This window comes from Hippopotamus amphibius, chromosome 16 (genome assembly GCF_030028045.1).
Source record: "Hippopotamus amphibius kiboko isolate mHipAmp2 chromosome 16, mHipAmp2.hap2, whole genome shotgun sequence".
Classification (NCBI taxonomy): domain Eukaryota; kingdom Metazoa; phylum Chordata; class Mammalia; order Artiodactyla; family Hippopotamidae; genus Hippopotamus; species Hippopotamus amphibius.
The window spans coordinates 64,094,515-64,107,871 of record NC_080201.1 but is presented as its reverse complement, the minus strand read 5'-3'; the positions used below and the strand labels follow the sequence as shown (position 1 = coordinate 64,107,871).

General features: G+C 63.7%; 1 protein-coding gene across 6 annotated transcripts; it reads right to left on the bottom strand.

Moving 5' to 3' along the window:
- Nucleotides 1-56: 56 nt before the first annotated feature.
- On the bottom strand, nucleotides 57-13,305 carry EPN1 (epsin 1). 6 transcript variants are annotated; one of them, XM_057711935.1, is made up of 12 exons: nucleotides 12,997-13,305; nucleotides 9,948-10,276; nucleotides 6,328-6,577; nucleotides 5,314-5,349; nucleotides 4,982-5,106; nucleotides 4,548-4,622; nucleotides 3,925-4,008; nucleotides 2,889-3,192; nucleotides 2,408-2,512; nucleotides 2,208-2,294; nucleotides 740-997; nucleotides 57-659 (listed from the first exon to the last, which is right to left on the bottom strand). In XM_057711935.1, the coding sequence occupies exons 2-12, from the start codon at nucleotides 10,173-10,175 to the stop codon at nucleotides 451-453; spliced, it is 1,761 nt and encodes a 586-aa protein (XP_057567918.1). In that variant the 5' UTR covers nucleotides 10,176-10,276; nucleotides 12,997-13,305; the 3' UTR covers nucleotides 57-450. The 6 variants fall into 6 exon arrangements, with proteins under 6 accessions (XP_057567918.1, XP_057567919.1, XP_057567913.1 ...); XM_057711936.1 differs by lacking the exon at nucleotides 12,997-13,305 and adding an exon at nucleotides 12,272-12,390; XM_057711930.1 differs by lacking the exon at nucleotides 12,997-13,305 and adding an exon at nucleotides 10,743-11,125.
- Between the last annotated feature and the right edge of the window lie 52 nt (nucleotides 13,306-13,357).

Here is a 13,357-nt window from a genome sequence, read left to right as displayed (position 1 = left end):
CTGCCCCCAGGAGACAAACAGGTTTGGAGCCCTGGGTCCCAGGAACCATGAATGGGAACGTGGGGGCACCGTGCCCATGAGAATTGCCATTTATTCCCGAAGTTGCCAAAATCATCACCAAGGATTCACCGAGGGGGTGCGTAAGGGGACGAGGAGGCTCAAACACTGATCGAGGGGCCCGTCGGGAGTTGGGGGGGGGTGGGTGGGGGACCCCCGGCTGTCCCTCCCCCTGCGAATGCCGTGGGAAGGGGTCCTCCTCTGGCCAGCACCCCTCCCCATGTCCAGTTTCTCTCCGGGAGGCAGGGTGGGGCACGTGGGAAGAGGGTGTAGTGTGAGTGGCCCCGGGAGGGGGAGGGGCGCCGGGGTTGGGGCAGGGGTCCCCGCTTCACATGCACTCACAGCACGGGCCGCCCAGGGAGCAGGAACGCGGGAGCCCCCTCCCGCCCTGCATTACAGGAGAAAGGGGTTAGTGTTGGGGGCTGGGGGTCCCTGGGGCATCATGGGGGGCAGGCCGGGGCCCCCGCCAAGGGGAGAGATGTACGTCGGCGGCGCCGCGGCCACCGGGGGCACGGGGCTGAGCCGGAGCTGGTTCAGGGTGAGCGTCGCGGGGGGCGCGGGCTGAAAGGGGTTGGTGACGGAGGGGCCGGCGGCCGGGGCTCCTGCAGGGAGAGAGGACAGGGAGCAGGGTCAGGGTCGGCCGGGCGCGACAGCACCGCTCCCCCACCGGGGCCACACTCACCGCTCGGCAGGAAGGGGTTGGAGGCCTTGGCTCCCGGCGGTGTGGGGCCCGGCCGGCTCACCAGCGAGTCCAGGTCGACCAGGGCAGCGTTGGGCCCCAGGAACGACTCGGGCGTCTTCCGCGTGGGTGGCGTGGGGGTCGGGGCGGCTGCGGGTGGGGGGCTCCCCACAGCCTCGGCCAGAGAGCCCCCGACCCCGCTCATGTCGAAGGCGCCGGGGCTGCAGGCGGGCACCTCTCCGGCGAGCAGCTCCAGCTCCCCTGGAAGGGGCCACAGAGGGGGCTCAGGGGGGCGCTGCGGTGGGGATCCTGAGGTCGTGACTCCGGAGACAAACCAGGTGGGTGCAACGCCCGGGAGGACCGCCCTCGGACAGCCTCCAGGTCGGGGACCGTTCGGGGAGGACGGGCCATGGGCCAGACCCGGGGGTGAGAGCAGGACAGGAAGCTCACGCAAGGTGATGACGGCTGGGGGCAGGGGCCGCCCTCCATCCCAGGAGACCGGGGGACGCGTGTTCGTGTGAGGCCTGATTTTCTTTTCCTTTTTTTCTTTTTCTTTTTTTTTAAAGTTTATGAACCTCGTCTCGCATTGAAACACATGCGCAAACATGACTGAACACAGGCCTGGAAGAATGAAACCTGCAGACAGTCACCTACAGCAACCCTGGGCTGAGGGAGGCGCGGGTGCCGGGCCTGCTCCTTCCACGACGTCTGCCTCACTTACAAACGTAGAAGAGTCAAAGAGAACGCCACCCGTGGTGGTAAGACCGCCACCACGAAGAGAGACCCCAACGCCACAGAGACTCGGGGGTCTCATCTCAAGGACATCACCAAGCCCAGGGACAGCCTGCAGACACGAGGGCCAGTCCAGACTCTGGCGGGAAGACAGGTGCTCAGAGCCCCAGAAAGAGAGGCACACAGGCCGTCCTTCCCTGGGCCTGGAGACGCCAGGGAACAGGTGAGGGAAGGGATGTGGTTCTTGGAGGGGGGGGCGGCCGCCAGGCCCCTCCAGACTCCGCAGCGCTGGGGGCACGGGGCCAGGCTCTCAGACACACATGGACGCACCTAGAGAGTCTGGGCTGCACTCAAACATGCCAGGGTGACAGAGGGCAGCACATGGGGCAGCTGGAGAAAGGGAACTTTCTGTACGATTTTTGCAACTTTTCCCTAAGTGTGAAATTATTTCAAAACAAAGTTATCAAGGAAGGGAGGGAATATGGGGATATGTGTATAAAAACAGTTGATTGAACCTGGTGTACCCCCAAAAAAAATAAAATAAAATAATAATAAAAAAAAAAAAAAAAAAAAACAAAGTTAAAGTGTCCTCTCTAATACGGGTGGATGGCCAGCTCCACCTCAGTCACGCTGCTAAAAGAGCAATGGCGCCAGGCCCACCCTGCTGCGGCTTAACCCCGAAGCGGCCACCCAGCCTGCAGGACGCGTCTCCTGGGGGTCTGGGCTCGGGGGGGCTCACCTGTGCTGCTCCCAGAGGCCGGCAGGGCCGTGCGCAGTCGGTCGAAGTCTGAGAACTCATCGGGCTCCGTGTCAAACCCCCCGACCACTGTGGGGGCAGGATGTGCACTCAGCTTCCCAGGGACCCAGGAGACGCGACTCCTCACACGCTCGCGACTCAGCCCTCACCCCAGGCCCCCCACCCCAGGGCCCAGCCAGTACCTGCTGTGCCATTGGTGCTGGGCTTGGCAGGGGACCCCCCCCAGGGGTCTGAGAAGGCCGGGGCCCAGGGATCCGAGGCCGGGGGTCCACCGACCGGAGCCCCACCTGGGTGAGGAGGGAGGCGTGTGAGGGGCTGGCAGCCCGCCCTGCCTGCCCAAAGCCAGGCAGCCCCAAGGCTGCGGGGTGGGGGCTTCCCACCTGGTCCCCATCTCCAGCCACAGGCACTCACACTGCTAGGTCTCTGCCCAAGAACCCCCTCTTTCGGCAAAGCCCTCCTGAGCACTGAGGCCTCCAGAAAGCCCCAGAGAAGCCCTCAGCCAGGGTTAGGGGCCTCGTGTGTGCCTCACCCAGATCCACCCACCCCACCTAATCCCAGGAAGTCAACTCGGGCTCCTCCTCACCTCCTGCAGCCCTTCAGCTGCCTGTTTCCCACCCCCAGGGCTGCACACCAGGTGCAGGGCCGGGAGCAGTGGGCACTCACCGTCTGAGCTCCCCCACGGGTCAGGTGTCGGTCCCTCTCCAGCAGCAGGGGCCTGGGTCCCACCCCAAGGGTCAGCCGGGGGCCCCGCAGGGGCAGCAGGCCTCCAGGGGTCCCCGGAGGCCGGTGTAGGGGCCGGGCCACCCCAGGGATCAGCAGCCGGAGGGACAGGGGTTCCCCCCCAAGGGTCTGAGGTGGGGGCAGCCGTGGGGAGGGCAGCAGCCACAGGCACTGGACCCCCCCAGGGATCCGTGGCCGGCGGAGGAGCCGGGGCTGTGAAGACGTCAGCGAGATCCATGAGGGATGACTGCAGTGAGGAGACGGAAAAGAGCGAGGGGTCGTGGGGCAGACCCCAGACCAGAGAGAGGACCCCGGGGGAGACAGGACAGCCTCAGAGCAAGAGGGGGGAGTGGGGCAGACCCCAGACCAGCGAGAGGACCCCAGGGGGAGCCAGGCGTCACAGGGAGGCAGACCTACCACCAGGGGACGGATGACCCAGAAAGCAGCAGGGGGAGGGAGCGGACGCCCCACTGCCTGTCTCTCTGAGACGCTCCACTGTGTCCACCTCCCCCCATTCCGGCCCGGCCCCCCCAGAAGCCACCAAGAGCTCCTCCCACCCGCACCCCTCCAACCACTCTCCGCACAGCAGTCAGCTGGCCCTGCAACACCACACAGCTGCTTCCCGCCCAGCCCAGGCCGCTGACCAGCCCCTGGCGGAGGGGGGAAAAAGGCGCCAGCAGTCACGGAGCTGTTCCAGGCGCCCCTCAGCACGGCCCCCTTCACTCCACCCCAGGCCGCGCAGCACACACACACAGCTCCCCGCGTGCGTCCCGGAGCGGGCCAGCGCTCTCTGGATATAAAGGTCCCCCTCAGCGACCCACACACGCCACCCTCGCAGGGGATCGGTGGCAGGGGGAGCGGGGCCGGGACCCTCCTAGGCTGCGTCAGACACTGATGAGGCCTTCGGCCAAGGCTGGCCTGGAGAGGCTCCCCTGCAGGCCAGCCCCCCCCTCCCCCCAGGCCCAGCGCCCACACGCACCTCCTCCTGGCCGGCCGTCTCCCTCTTGCTCTCCTCTATGGCCATCTGCAGCCGCAGGTCGTCCCCACGGCGGATCCGCTCCTCCTGTTCCGGCCAGAGGCAGCAGGCAGGGGAGGGGTCAGACTCTGAGTGACAAGGCTGATGCCATACGTCCCCTCCCCGCCCCCCCACAAATGGACAGCCTCAGAGCCCTCCCATCCAGACAAAGGCGACTGAAAATTAAAATGGGATGTGGACAATGTGTGGGATGGGGTGGGACACGTGGTCGCAGGCCGGGGCGGGGGGAGGACAGGATGGGGAGGGTGCCAGGCGGGGGAAAGGCTGGGCCGGGCCGCTCCGAAGGGCTGGGGAAGCACAGGACACCTGACTCTGGGAGTTCTCTGCACGGGGCGGAGGTGGTGGGGCCCTGGGATGTGACGGACAGAGAGAAGGGCACCCTCACCACCCGGAGCAGCTATAAGGCATCTGCTTCACGTACCGGGCATCTGTCTGGAGACCCGTTTGACACAAGGTCCCACTAAAACTGCTGCAGCGTGACAGTGTGGGGGTGGGGCCCTTCGGGGGGGTGGGACCTGGGGAGGGTGTTAGGGGAGCCTGGGGTGGGGAGGGGAAGCTGCTCTGACCTTATCGTGCTCCTCACGGCTCAAACTAAGGGCCAGCTGGAGCTGGACGTCATCCTCGGGGCCGCAGGACGGGGGCTGGGGGAGAGACAGTGTGAGGGGGGCAGGGCAAGAGGTGGGCCGAGGTGGGTGGAGAGGGAGAGAGGGGCACAAGGATGGGGACACAGAGCCAGGGTCAGACAGCGCAAGAGACACAGAGACACGGCCCCCGACCTGGTGAAGAACAGCAGAGACAAGCTCGGAGTGTGCGCAGGGCCAGGCAGGCCAAGCACCCAGAGAGGAGACGGAGGGGGTAAGGACGGGGAAGAGGAAGGAGGATGAGCAGAACACACACACACACCCGGAGGCCGGCACGGAGGGGCGGGCGGGGCTGAGGGCGAGGCATGGAGGTGGATGGCGGAACAGAAGTCGACCCCGCCACACCCCGCGCCCGGTACCTGGTCGGCCTCCTCCTTGCTCATGGCCAGGGCCAGCTGGAGCTGCAGCTCCTCCTCCCCACTGCTCTGCGGCCAGGCCTGCTCTGCCTCGGGCGGGGGCCCGGAGCCCACAGCTGCGGAGGAGGCTGAGGGGACACAGACGCGGAGACCCAGATGCAAGGGGGGACGCCACAGCCCGGGCCGCCGGGCTGGCGGAGCCTGAAACCCCCCAGCTCCCCTCAGGCCTGGCCTCCCTCCCCCAAGACCCCCACTGGGACCCAGACCCCAGGCCCCATGGTCGGGGAGGGGGTGTGGTATGCATGCAAACCCAGGGAGGGGTGAGGCGGCCCCACCTGGAGGAAGGACGGGCTCGAGGAAGGACAGCCCTGCTGGCCCAGGAGCAAACGTCTGTTGATAAAGAGGGAGGGCCCTCGGGAACCTCTGAGCCCCTGACCTAAGTTCCTGCCCTGGTCGGGGCCTGTCTCGGGGCCCAATGGGGGAGTGCCCTCCTCCCTGGTCTCAAGGCGGGAAAGCTCCCAACAGCCCCCCAGGGGGGAGCCTAGGACCTCGGGACCTTGGTCTCCAGGGCTGGGGCTGGCGGCTGGGGGAGGAACGGCCAGCACTCCCGGCCCCCGCCCCATCCCGGGCTGGGACGAGGGGCGAGTGAGGAAAGAATGGAGAGAGAACGGGCCAGGGGATGCTGCCCCAGCTACGGCTCACCATCACACGCTGCCTCTCCCCCATGCCAACCCCCGCCCAAGAAACCACCTCCCAGCACACCTGGAACCTGCGCCTCCCTGGCCCCATCCTTCCCTGGCCCCACCCGTGAGCGGCCAGGCCCACCTCACCGGGTTAACCCTGTCTCTACCCTTGCTGCCTAAAACGTGCGGATGGCTTCCAACTGCGCACACGCCACTTTGAGAATGTTTTCACCTGTGACACACACGCGGTCTCAGGATAAAAGGCCTTTCCCAGCACCACTCAAGATCCGCACACCCGTGTATAAAACTGAAAGTTTCCCGACACAGAGCTGCACCTCATGACGTGTGGGGCACTCTGACTTCCTACTCCTGGGACACTCTGACTTCCTACTCCCTCTACTTTACCTCGTCTCCCTAAATGCCAGTCGCCACCCACCACCTACAGCAACTTCCTCCAACTCCGGCCCACTCCCCCGCGCCACCACTCCAGCCCTCCTCCCGTCCCCACCTCCCATCAGCCTGGCCGGGAGGACAGCTCCCACGGGCCACGCTTTCCCTCCCTCCCTCTCCGGCACAGGTGGCCCTCAGACAGGCCCGAGGGAGCAAGGCCTGGAGCGCCAGGGCCCAGGCGGAGGGCCCCGCGGGCGGCCAGGCCGGGCGGCTCACCAGTGGCGGTCTGCGCCAGCTTCTCCTTGGTCTTGAGCGCGTGGGCTCGCTCCTCCCGCAGTCGGTCCTCGTCGCGCAGCAGGGCCACCAGCTGCTTGGCCTTCTCGCGCACGTTCACGCCCTGGTCCTTGCCGTCACGGTCCACATACTGGAAGTCCTTCAGCGTCTGCACGGCGTACATGTTCTCCTTGCACTGCTGCGACACGCGCTCCGAGCCCGTCTTGATGAGGTATTCCATCAGCGTCATGGCCTGCGGGGGCCGCGCCGTCACCCAAGGTCCAGCCCACCCACGCCCTCCGTGGCACCAGCGACCCCGGGGATGGACCCTGAAAACACGCTGGGTGACAGAAGCCGGGCCCCAAAGAGCACAGTGTGCGAGTCCACTCACAGGAGACGTCCGGGCCGGCAAACCCACAAAGCGGGCTCGGGGACCTGGGGGTGACTCTCAATGGGATCGAGGCTTCAGTCCGGGGGGGACAAAAACGTTCTGGAACTAGATGGGGTCATGGCTACACAACACTCTGAATGTGCTTAATGCCACAGAGCTGTACACTTCAAAAGAGTGAATCGTGCGGCACGTGACCTACGTGTGTCTCGATAACCAGCGGGACAGGGGAGATGGCAGCTGCGACCTCCGAGCAGCGCAGACCCTGCTCGGTTTCATGACAACGAAGATCTGAGATCACACGGCCAGGAGGCAGCTTGTTACATCACAACCACACTCAGGGGTCCCCAGTTCACGGGCACGTCCGACCGCGTTCTCCAGCGCTCTAGGAGTCTCGACACCCACCCAGCGCAATCTTAAGAACACAGTGTCAGGAGGGAGGCGCCACGCCGGCAGGGCCCAGCCAGGCCTGGGCGCTCTGCGGGAGGACCATGGCGTGCAGTGGGGAAGGAACACCCTTTGGGATCATCTGCATTTCATGACAGGGCAACAAATTCCCTTCTCAACAAGTTAAAATTAAATGGGAAATACTCCCCACCCCCACCCCCAGGCAAGGCCTTTGTGGTCTGCAGAGCCCAGGCTCCAAGATGAGGGGGTCCCGGCCCCTTTCCGGCTCTGCAGGAGGCCATGGCCACCGTCCTCAGGAAAAGGGTCCATCTTAGATTTTACAGGTGACAACGGGGACCTCACGGAGTTCCTCAGGGCTCCCAGGTCTAGAGCAGAACAAAACTGCGATGGAGGGGCAGGCCGCCCCAGGGAAGCTGTCTGAACCTCAGGGAACCGGCCAGGGTCACAACTCCGCAGCTTCCCAGGGCGCCAGACCCGGACCTGGCAGGCTCCTGAAGGTGTGTCAACAGCATTTACCTCTGTCACTGGAGATGAGTCTTTAACTGACCCAGAAGTGTTTACGCCTTAGAGAAGAAAGAAAAAAGTAAAATCACACCCGCGTGAGGCAGGCAGGCTCCAGGACTCCTCAGCCACTGTGGTTTGGAATTCAGAATTTTCTCAAGTTCACGCCATAAAGACTGCACACCACATGTCACAGAAGTCCCTCAGAGAAGGGTGACACCAACAGTCACGCTACGTGGGACCCAAACGCCCAAACGACCTCATCCCAGTCCAGATAGGGACTGGCACCAAACGGATTTTGAAAACTTTCACTTTCAGGGCTCTGGGGACTTTGGAACTGCAGTTTAAAGATTGTGAACATGGGAACAACCCAACACGCAACAGGGGAGAGATGCACACGCAGGAGCGGGGGCGTGTCCATGACAGGAGCCCCACGCACAGCCTCACACGTGAATGAGCGGCTGCTCCACACGTCACCCCCCTGGACGCAATGGCAAACAAAGGAAGCAGGCACCGAGGACCACAGGCCACAGGAGTCCACGGCACAATCTCAGCAGAAGGAGGGCAGAGCACGGTGCCTCCACGGAAACATCCTCTATCTCCGCGTGGGCAGTGGCTACAAAGGTGTGCACACACCCAAGATCCAACCGCGCTGTACACTCGGGACGTGTGCCTCTGTGGAAGGTGTAGTGGATTTTCAAGACAGCTTGGTCCAGGACACCCTGGGCCATCAGGACGCAAGCATCACTATAAACTGGGATCAGCAGGCTTTCTCTGTAAAGGGCCGGGTGACACACATGCCAGCTCTTCGGGGCCCGCGGTCCCTATCCTGAGTGCTCAGCCCTGCACCAGGCCTCGTGCCAATACAGCTTTACTTACAAAGACAGACAGATGACCAGCTTTAGCCCATGGGCTGTAATTTGCTGACCCCTATTTTAGAATATAAATAGGCAGACGCTGTACCCCTCAGCGAAGTCAGGTAACACAGCCCAGAGTCAAGAGGGTGGGCTCAGGGGCGCCCCTCTCCGCCCCACCACAGCAAGGGAGGCCCTGAGCCTTCGTGCCTCAGTTTTCACTTGGGAAAAGCACCTCCACTGCTCTCTGCTCACAGCCGTCAGTCATGAAGAACCTGCCACCTGGGGCCTCTCAGGACTCACCTCCCCTCACACACCTGGCCCCCCGCACCCCTCCAACCTCCAAACAAAGGATCCCCAGTTCCCCCACCCTTTCCCTTCATAAGAAATGACTCAACCAAATCCATGACCCAAGCCTGGCTAGTAGGGAAGGCTGCGGAAAGGAACCAGAGCAAATGGGCCTCAAACCCCAGCTCCAGCCGTAAGCAGTGCCACCTCTCCAGGCCTCAGTCTCCTCGTCCTGGAATGGGGGGACCCACCCCAGCCTCCAGGGGACGGAGAGAGGGCGGTCTTGGTACTGGGCTGAGGCCGCATCACTGCGGGTGGGGCCAGGCCGCCTGACCCAGCCCGTGCCCTTTGCCACTCCTCAACCCACCTTGTGCCGCCAGGCCCCAGGGCCCCAGAGCAGCCGGCAACGGGAAAGCCACCCACGGAGCACTGCCTGCAAACAAGTTCCCGCGACCCAAAGCCTGCGGTCGGTCTGTCTGTGCTCAGCGGATCAGGGTGTGTGCAGGTATCACCAGGGGGCACTGTAGCCACGTTTATCAAAACGGCTCAGGCACACGCCCAGATATTCCAGTTCTGGAAAACCGCAAATGGACACGGACGTTCACGGCTGTCTTCATTATAAAAGCAGAACATAACAAACCACTTAAAAATCCGTCACCAGGTAGCTGGCTACGTCAGCTACAATCCACCCATACAGAAGGCAGGAAATTGTTTTAAAAGTGACAAACCTTTGTTGTCCTGATGGGGAATGATCCCTAAGACGTAGACTTGTTTTCCTTTTAAAAGTAGGGTATGACTTACACGCGGTAAAATTCACTCTTTCTGTCACAGTGCGGAGTTCTGGCAAACGCACACAGCCACGACACAGCACTCTGCTGCGACGAGGAGACAGAACCATCCCGTGGCCCCCAAACTCCCTGGGGCTGCCCACCCGCCTGGACCTACATGCGCAGATCACCACAGAGGCGGCAGAACGCGGGCCACGGCTGCCTCCAGGGAGGGGGACACTGAGCAGCCACTGAGGCCTCCTTGAGAACGTGCCGCGTCTCCAACACACACCCGTCTCAAAACTCTGACACTGTTACCTCTGTTGCCCTCACCGAAGGAGAGAGACAGGTTACACAAAGACACAGAACTCCAGCTCCTCCTGAGAAGCGGGAGGCAGGCCCCGCGCTGGCACTGACCTTGTAGACGTGCCGCCAGTTCTTGCCGTGGTCGTTGAGCCGCTTCCAGATCATACTCATGATCTCCGAGAAGGCAACGACGTTGTAGGTGAGGTCGGCGATCTCGGACATGAGGGAGCTGGACGGGCCCCAGGGGTCATTGCTCGTGGCCTCCCGCACCTTGATCTCGGCCTCCGAGTAGTTGTGGACGATGTTCTTCATCTGGCGGCGCAGCGAGGACGTAGACATGGTGGCTGGAGGTGGGGGGTGGGGGGGCAGGCCCCCCGGGGCGTGCAGAGACGGGAGGCAGGAGGAGGGAGGCCACGGCAGGAGCTGGCGGGTCACCGCATCTGGGGAAAGGAGAGGACCTTTGGGAACACAAACGGGACCTGCAGCCGCCTGGCCCCCTGGCGCTCCCCACCTTGCGGGGTGGAGGACAAGGTCCCCACTGCGGCCTACGAGGCTCGGGCCCTGGTTAACCTCCGCCTTCGTCACCCCGTCCATCTTTCAGTTCCTCAACCGTGCCCAGCTCCTTCCTGCGGGGCCCTGCTCAGAGCAGCGGAGCGTGCAGTGGCGGACCACAGGCCTGAGGGGGCACACCCCAGTCAACACGTCCCAGCCCGCCAACGCCCGCACCTCACTTTTCTCCTCTGTGAGACTGGGCTTCACTCGGAGTCCAAAGAACTGAAGGAACCCGGTGAGCGGGAAGCGCACTACCCACGTGGGTGGTGTCATGAGATGGTCCCCCCGCTCTTCCTCCCCATCACTAGGTCCTCCCACTCACCGCCCCCCACCCCAGCCCACGACGCGACGCACCCTGACACCACAGCCACCGCTCCCCGGGGGGCGGCAGGCTCCATCGCCCTCGTGATTTCCCACTCATTGGTCTGACTCTGTGGCTGAGGCTGCCCCCAGAGCCCCATGGGAGCAGAGACCACGTTTGTGTGGACGCGGCTTTTCCCATCAGAGGAGCTGGCCCGGAAGCGCCATTCAATAAACCGTGCAGGAAGGAAGGAAAGGAGGGAGGGCAGGAAAGATCTCTGGAGCAAGGGTGAGGGGCGCAGAATCCCCTGCAGAAACGAGGACACACAGGGAGGAGGCTGAGGGGAAGTAGAGAGAGACAGGAGGAGATATGCCAGGGGGACAAGGTGTCCCAAGGGTGAGGGAGGAGAGAGAAGGAGCAGCACAGCCCACAGGCCAGGCCCGCTTTGTGCCAAGCACAAGACGTCCATTATCTCATTTAATCCTGTGGGCGCGGTTCTAACAGCCTGTGAAGCAGGGACTCACGGAGGCTAAACAATCCAGCCACCAAGGTCACCCACTAGGCAGCGCAGCGCAAACTCCACCCCAGGGAACCTTGGGCTCCAAAACATGCACTTCTAAGTTAACCTGTGCCAAGAGGAAGGTGACGAGAAACAAGCAGAAGGGAATCAGGCCAGTGAGGCCCCTCAGAGCAAAGTGCACTCACAGCCCTTGCCCTGTGCTGGCTGTGCTTCTCAGCGCCTTACACATGGCTACTTCACTCAACCCCACGATGCTGTGATTCGCAGACACCTCACGGGGAGGAACCCAGGGCGCAGGCCTCGCCTCCGGAGCAGCTTGATTCCAGAGGAGGCTCGAACCGCCTCCAGCACGTCCGTGGCCTCTCCAGCATGTTAGCCAGGGACAGAGACCTCCTACAACCTGACTCCCAGGGGAGCCAGCTGGCCCCTGCCCTGGACACAGGAGAGCAAAGAGGACAGATGTGAACAGCTGAAAAGAGATGGCCCAGAGTGCCAAGAGAGGCCCAGCCAGGCACACGAGGACAAAGAGCTGATGTGACAAATAAAAGAGTAGGAAACGGAGAGGAAAGGGAAAGAGAAGAAAAAAGAGGTACAGGGAAACCTGCGCAACACCACAAGAAACAGATAAAGAAACGTGGGAAGAGGGTGACGCAGGTGGGCAAAGAGAAAATACAGGGGCCCTGAAACAAAAAGAGGCAGTAACATGGCACTGAGAAATAAGAGACAAGGGAAAGGGGGAAGAACACGAAACTTCGGTCCTAATTCTGGCCGCTCTGTGATTTGGTTTGCTCAACGCTGAAACGAAGGCAAAGATTTGCACCTGGCAGGCTTGTTGATTAAATACAGTGAGTACATACAGTGCTTGGCCCCGGGCCCCACAGACAGTAGGAGTTCAGTAACGCTGCCTACTACTGTTACCAGAGAAAAAACTACTGTTTTCAAAAGAGTGGCATCAGAAAATATGCTACCTTAACACATCTGCGTTTATATTAAAAAGCGTTAAAAGGAATACTTGACCAGCACGGCAAAGCTAAGACTTCACAGGTACTGCTTAGAACGAACCTAGGGTTTTCAAAATTGGTTGACCCCAAAAGAATTAACAAATCAAATAAAAAAACAAAACAAAACAAACGTAGTGGCAAGTTTCTCCAAAGAATACGCAAACATCGCACGGTGTCACACGTAAGCTGTGTGGAGCAGGAAGGCTACACGCCACCGGGAAAGCGGCGCTCCCGCCAGGGTCGGGCGCTTCCGCAGACGTCCCCCCAGTCACCAGGCCCGCGGCCCCGCCGCGCAGCGCCCGCGCGCGCCGACTTTCAGCACCGGCAAAGCAGGGTCTGCCGGGGAGGCAGCGGGCAAGCGTCACAGGCTCGCGCAGCGGGGGCCTCTGACTCCGGCGCCGGGCTCCCCGGCGCACCCCGCTCGAGACGCCGGGCAAAGGGGCGGGTCCCGGGCGGGCAACAGAGCCGCGGGCCGCGCCGGGGCTGGGGCTGGGGGCTGAGAGCCGGGGCGGGTGCCGGCGTGGACGCGGGCCGGGCAGGCGGCGGGGGGACGCGCGGCAAGACGAACGCACCGCCGCCCGTCCCGACCCGCGGGTGCCGAGACGCGCCAGGGAGGCAGGACGCGGCCGGGACACACACCGGCGGCCGCGCTCCAGGAGGACGGACCCGCGGCCCGGGCGCAGGCCCGCAGGGGGCGGACGCGCGAGACGGCGGGCCGGGCCGGCGAGGCACGGACACATGCAGGACGCGAGGACGCCCGCCCGCCGCGCCCCCGCCCGCGCTCACCTCGGCCCCCTCACGCCGCCGCGCTCCTGTGGGTCATGGCGGGCAGCCCCCTGCCCCCGCTCGGCCTCGGTGTCGCGGGGCGCGCGCCCAGCCCGCGGGCGGCGGACGCGGAAGCGCGCTCCGGCGCGCGCACGGACGCACGAAAAGCCGCACGCCGACGGCCCCGCCGCCCCGGCGCCCGAGACGGGCGCGGAAAGCCGGGCGGGGGAGGGGAGCCGCCGAGCAGACGGGAAGCCACCGCAGGCGGCGATGGACCGGAAGCGGAAGTGGCAGCGCGACCCGCACGGCCGCCCCGCCTGCGGCGAGCCTGCGCAGCGGCCACTCCCGGGGGCCCTGCTCTCCCGCGTGGCGTCACTTCCTG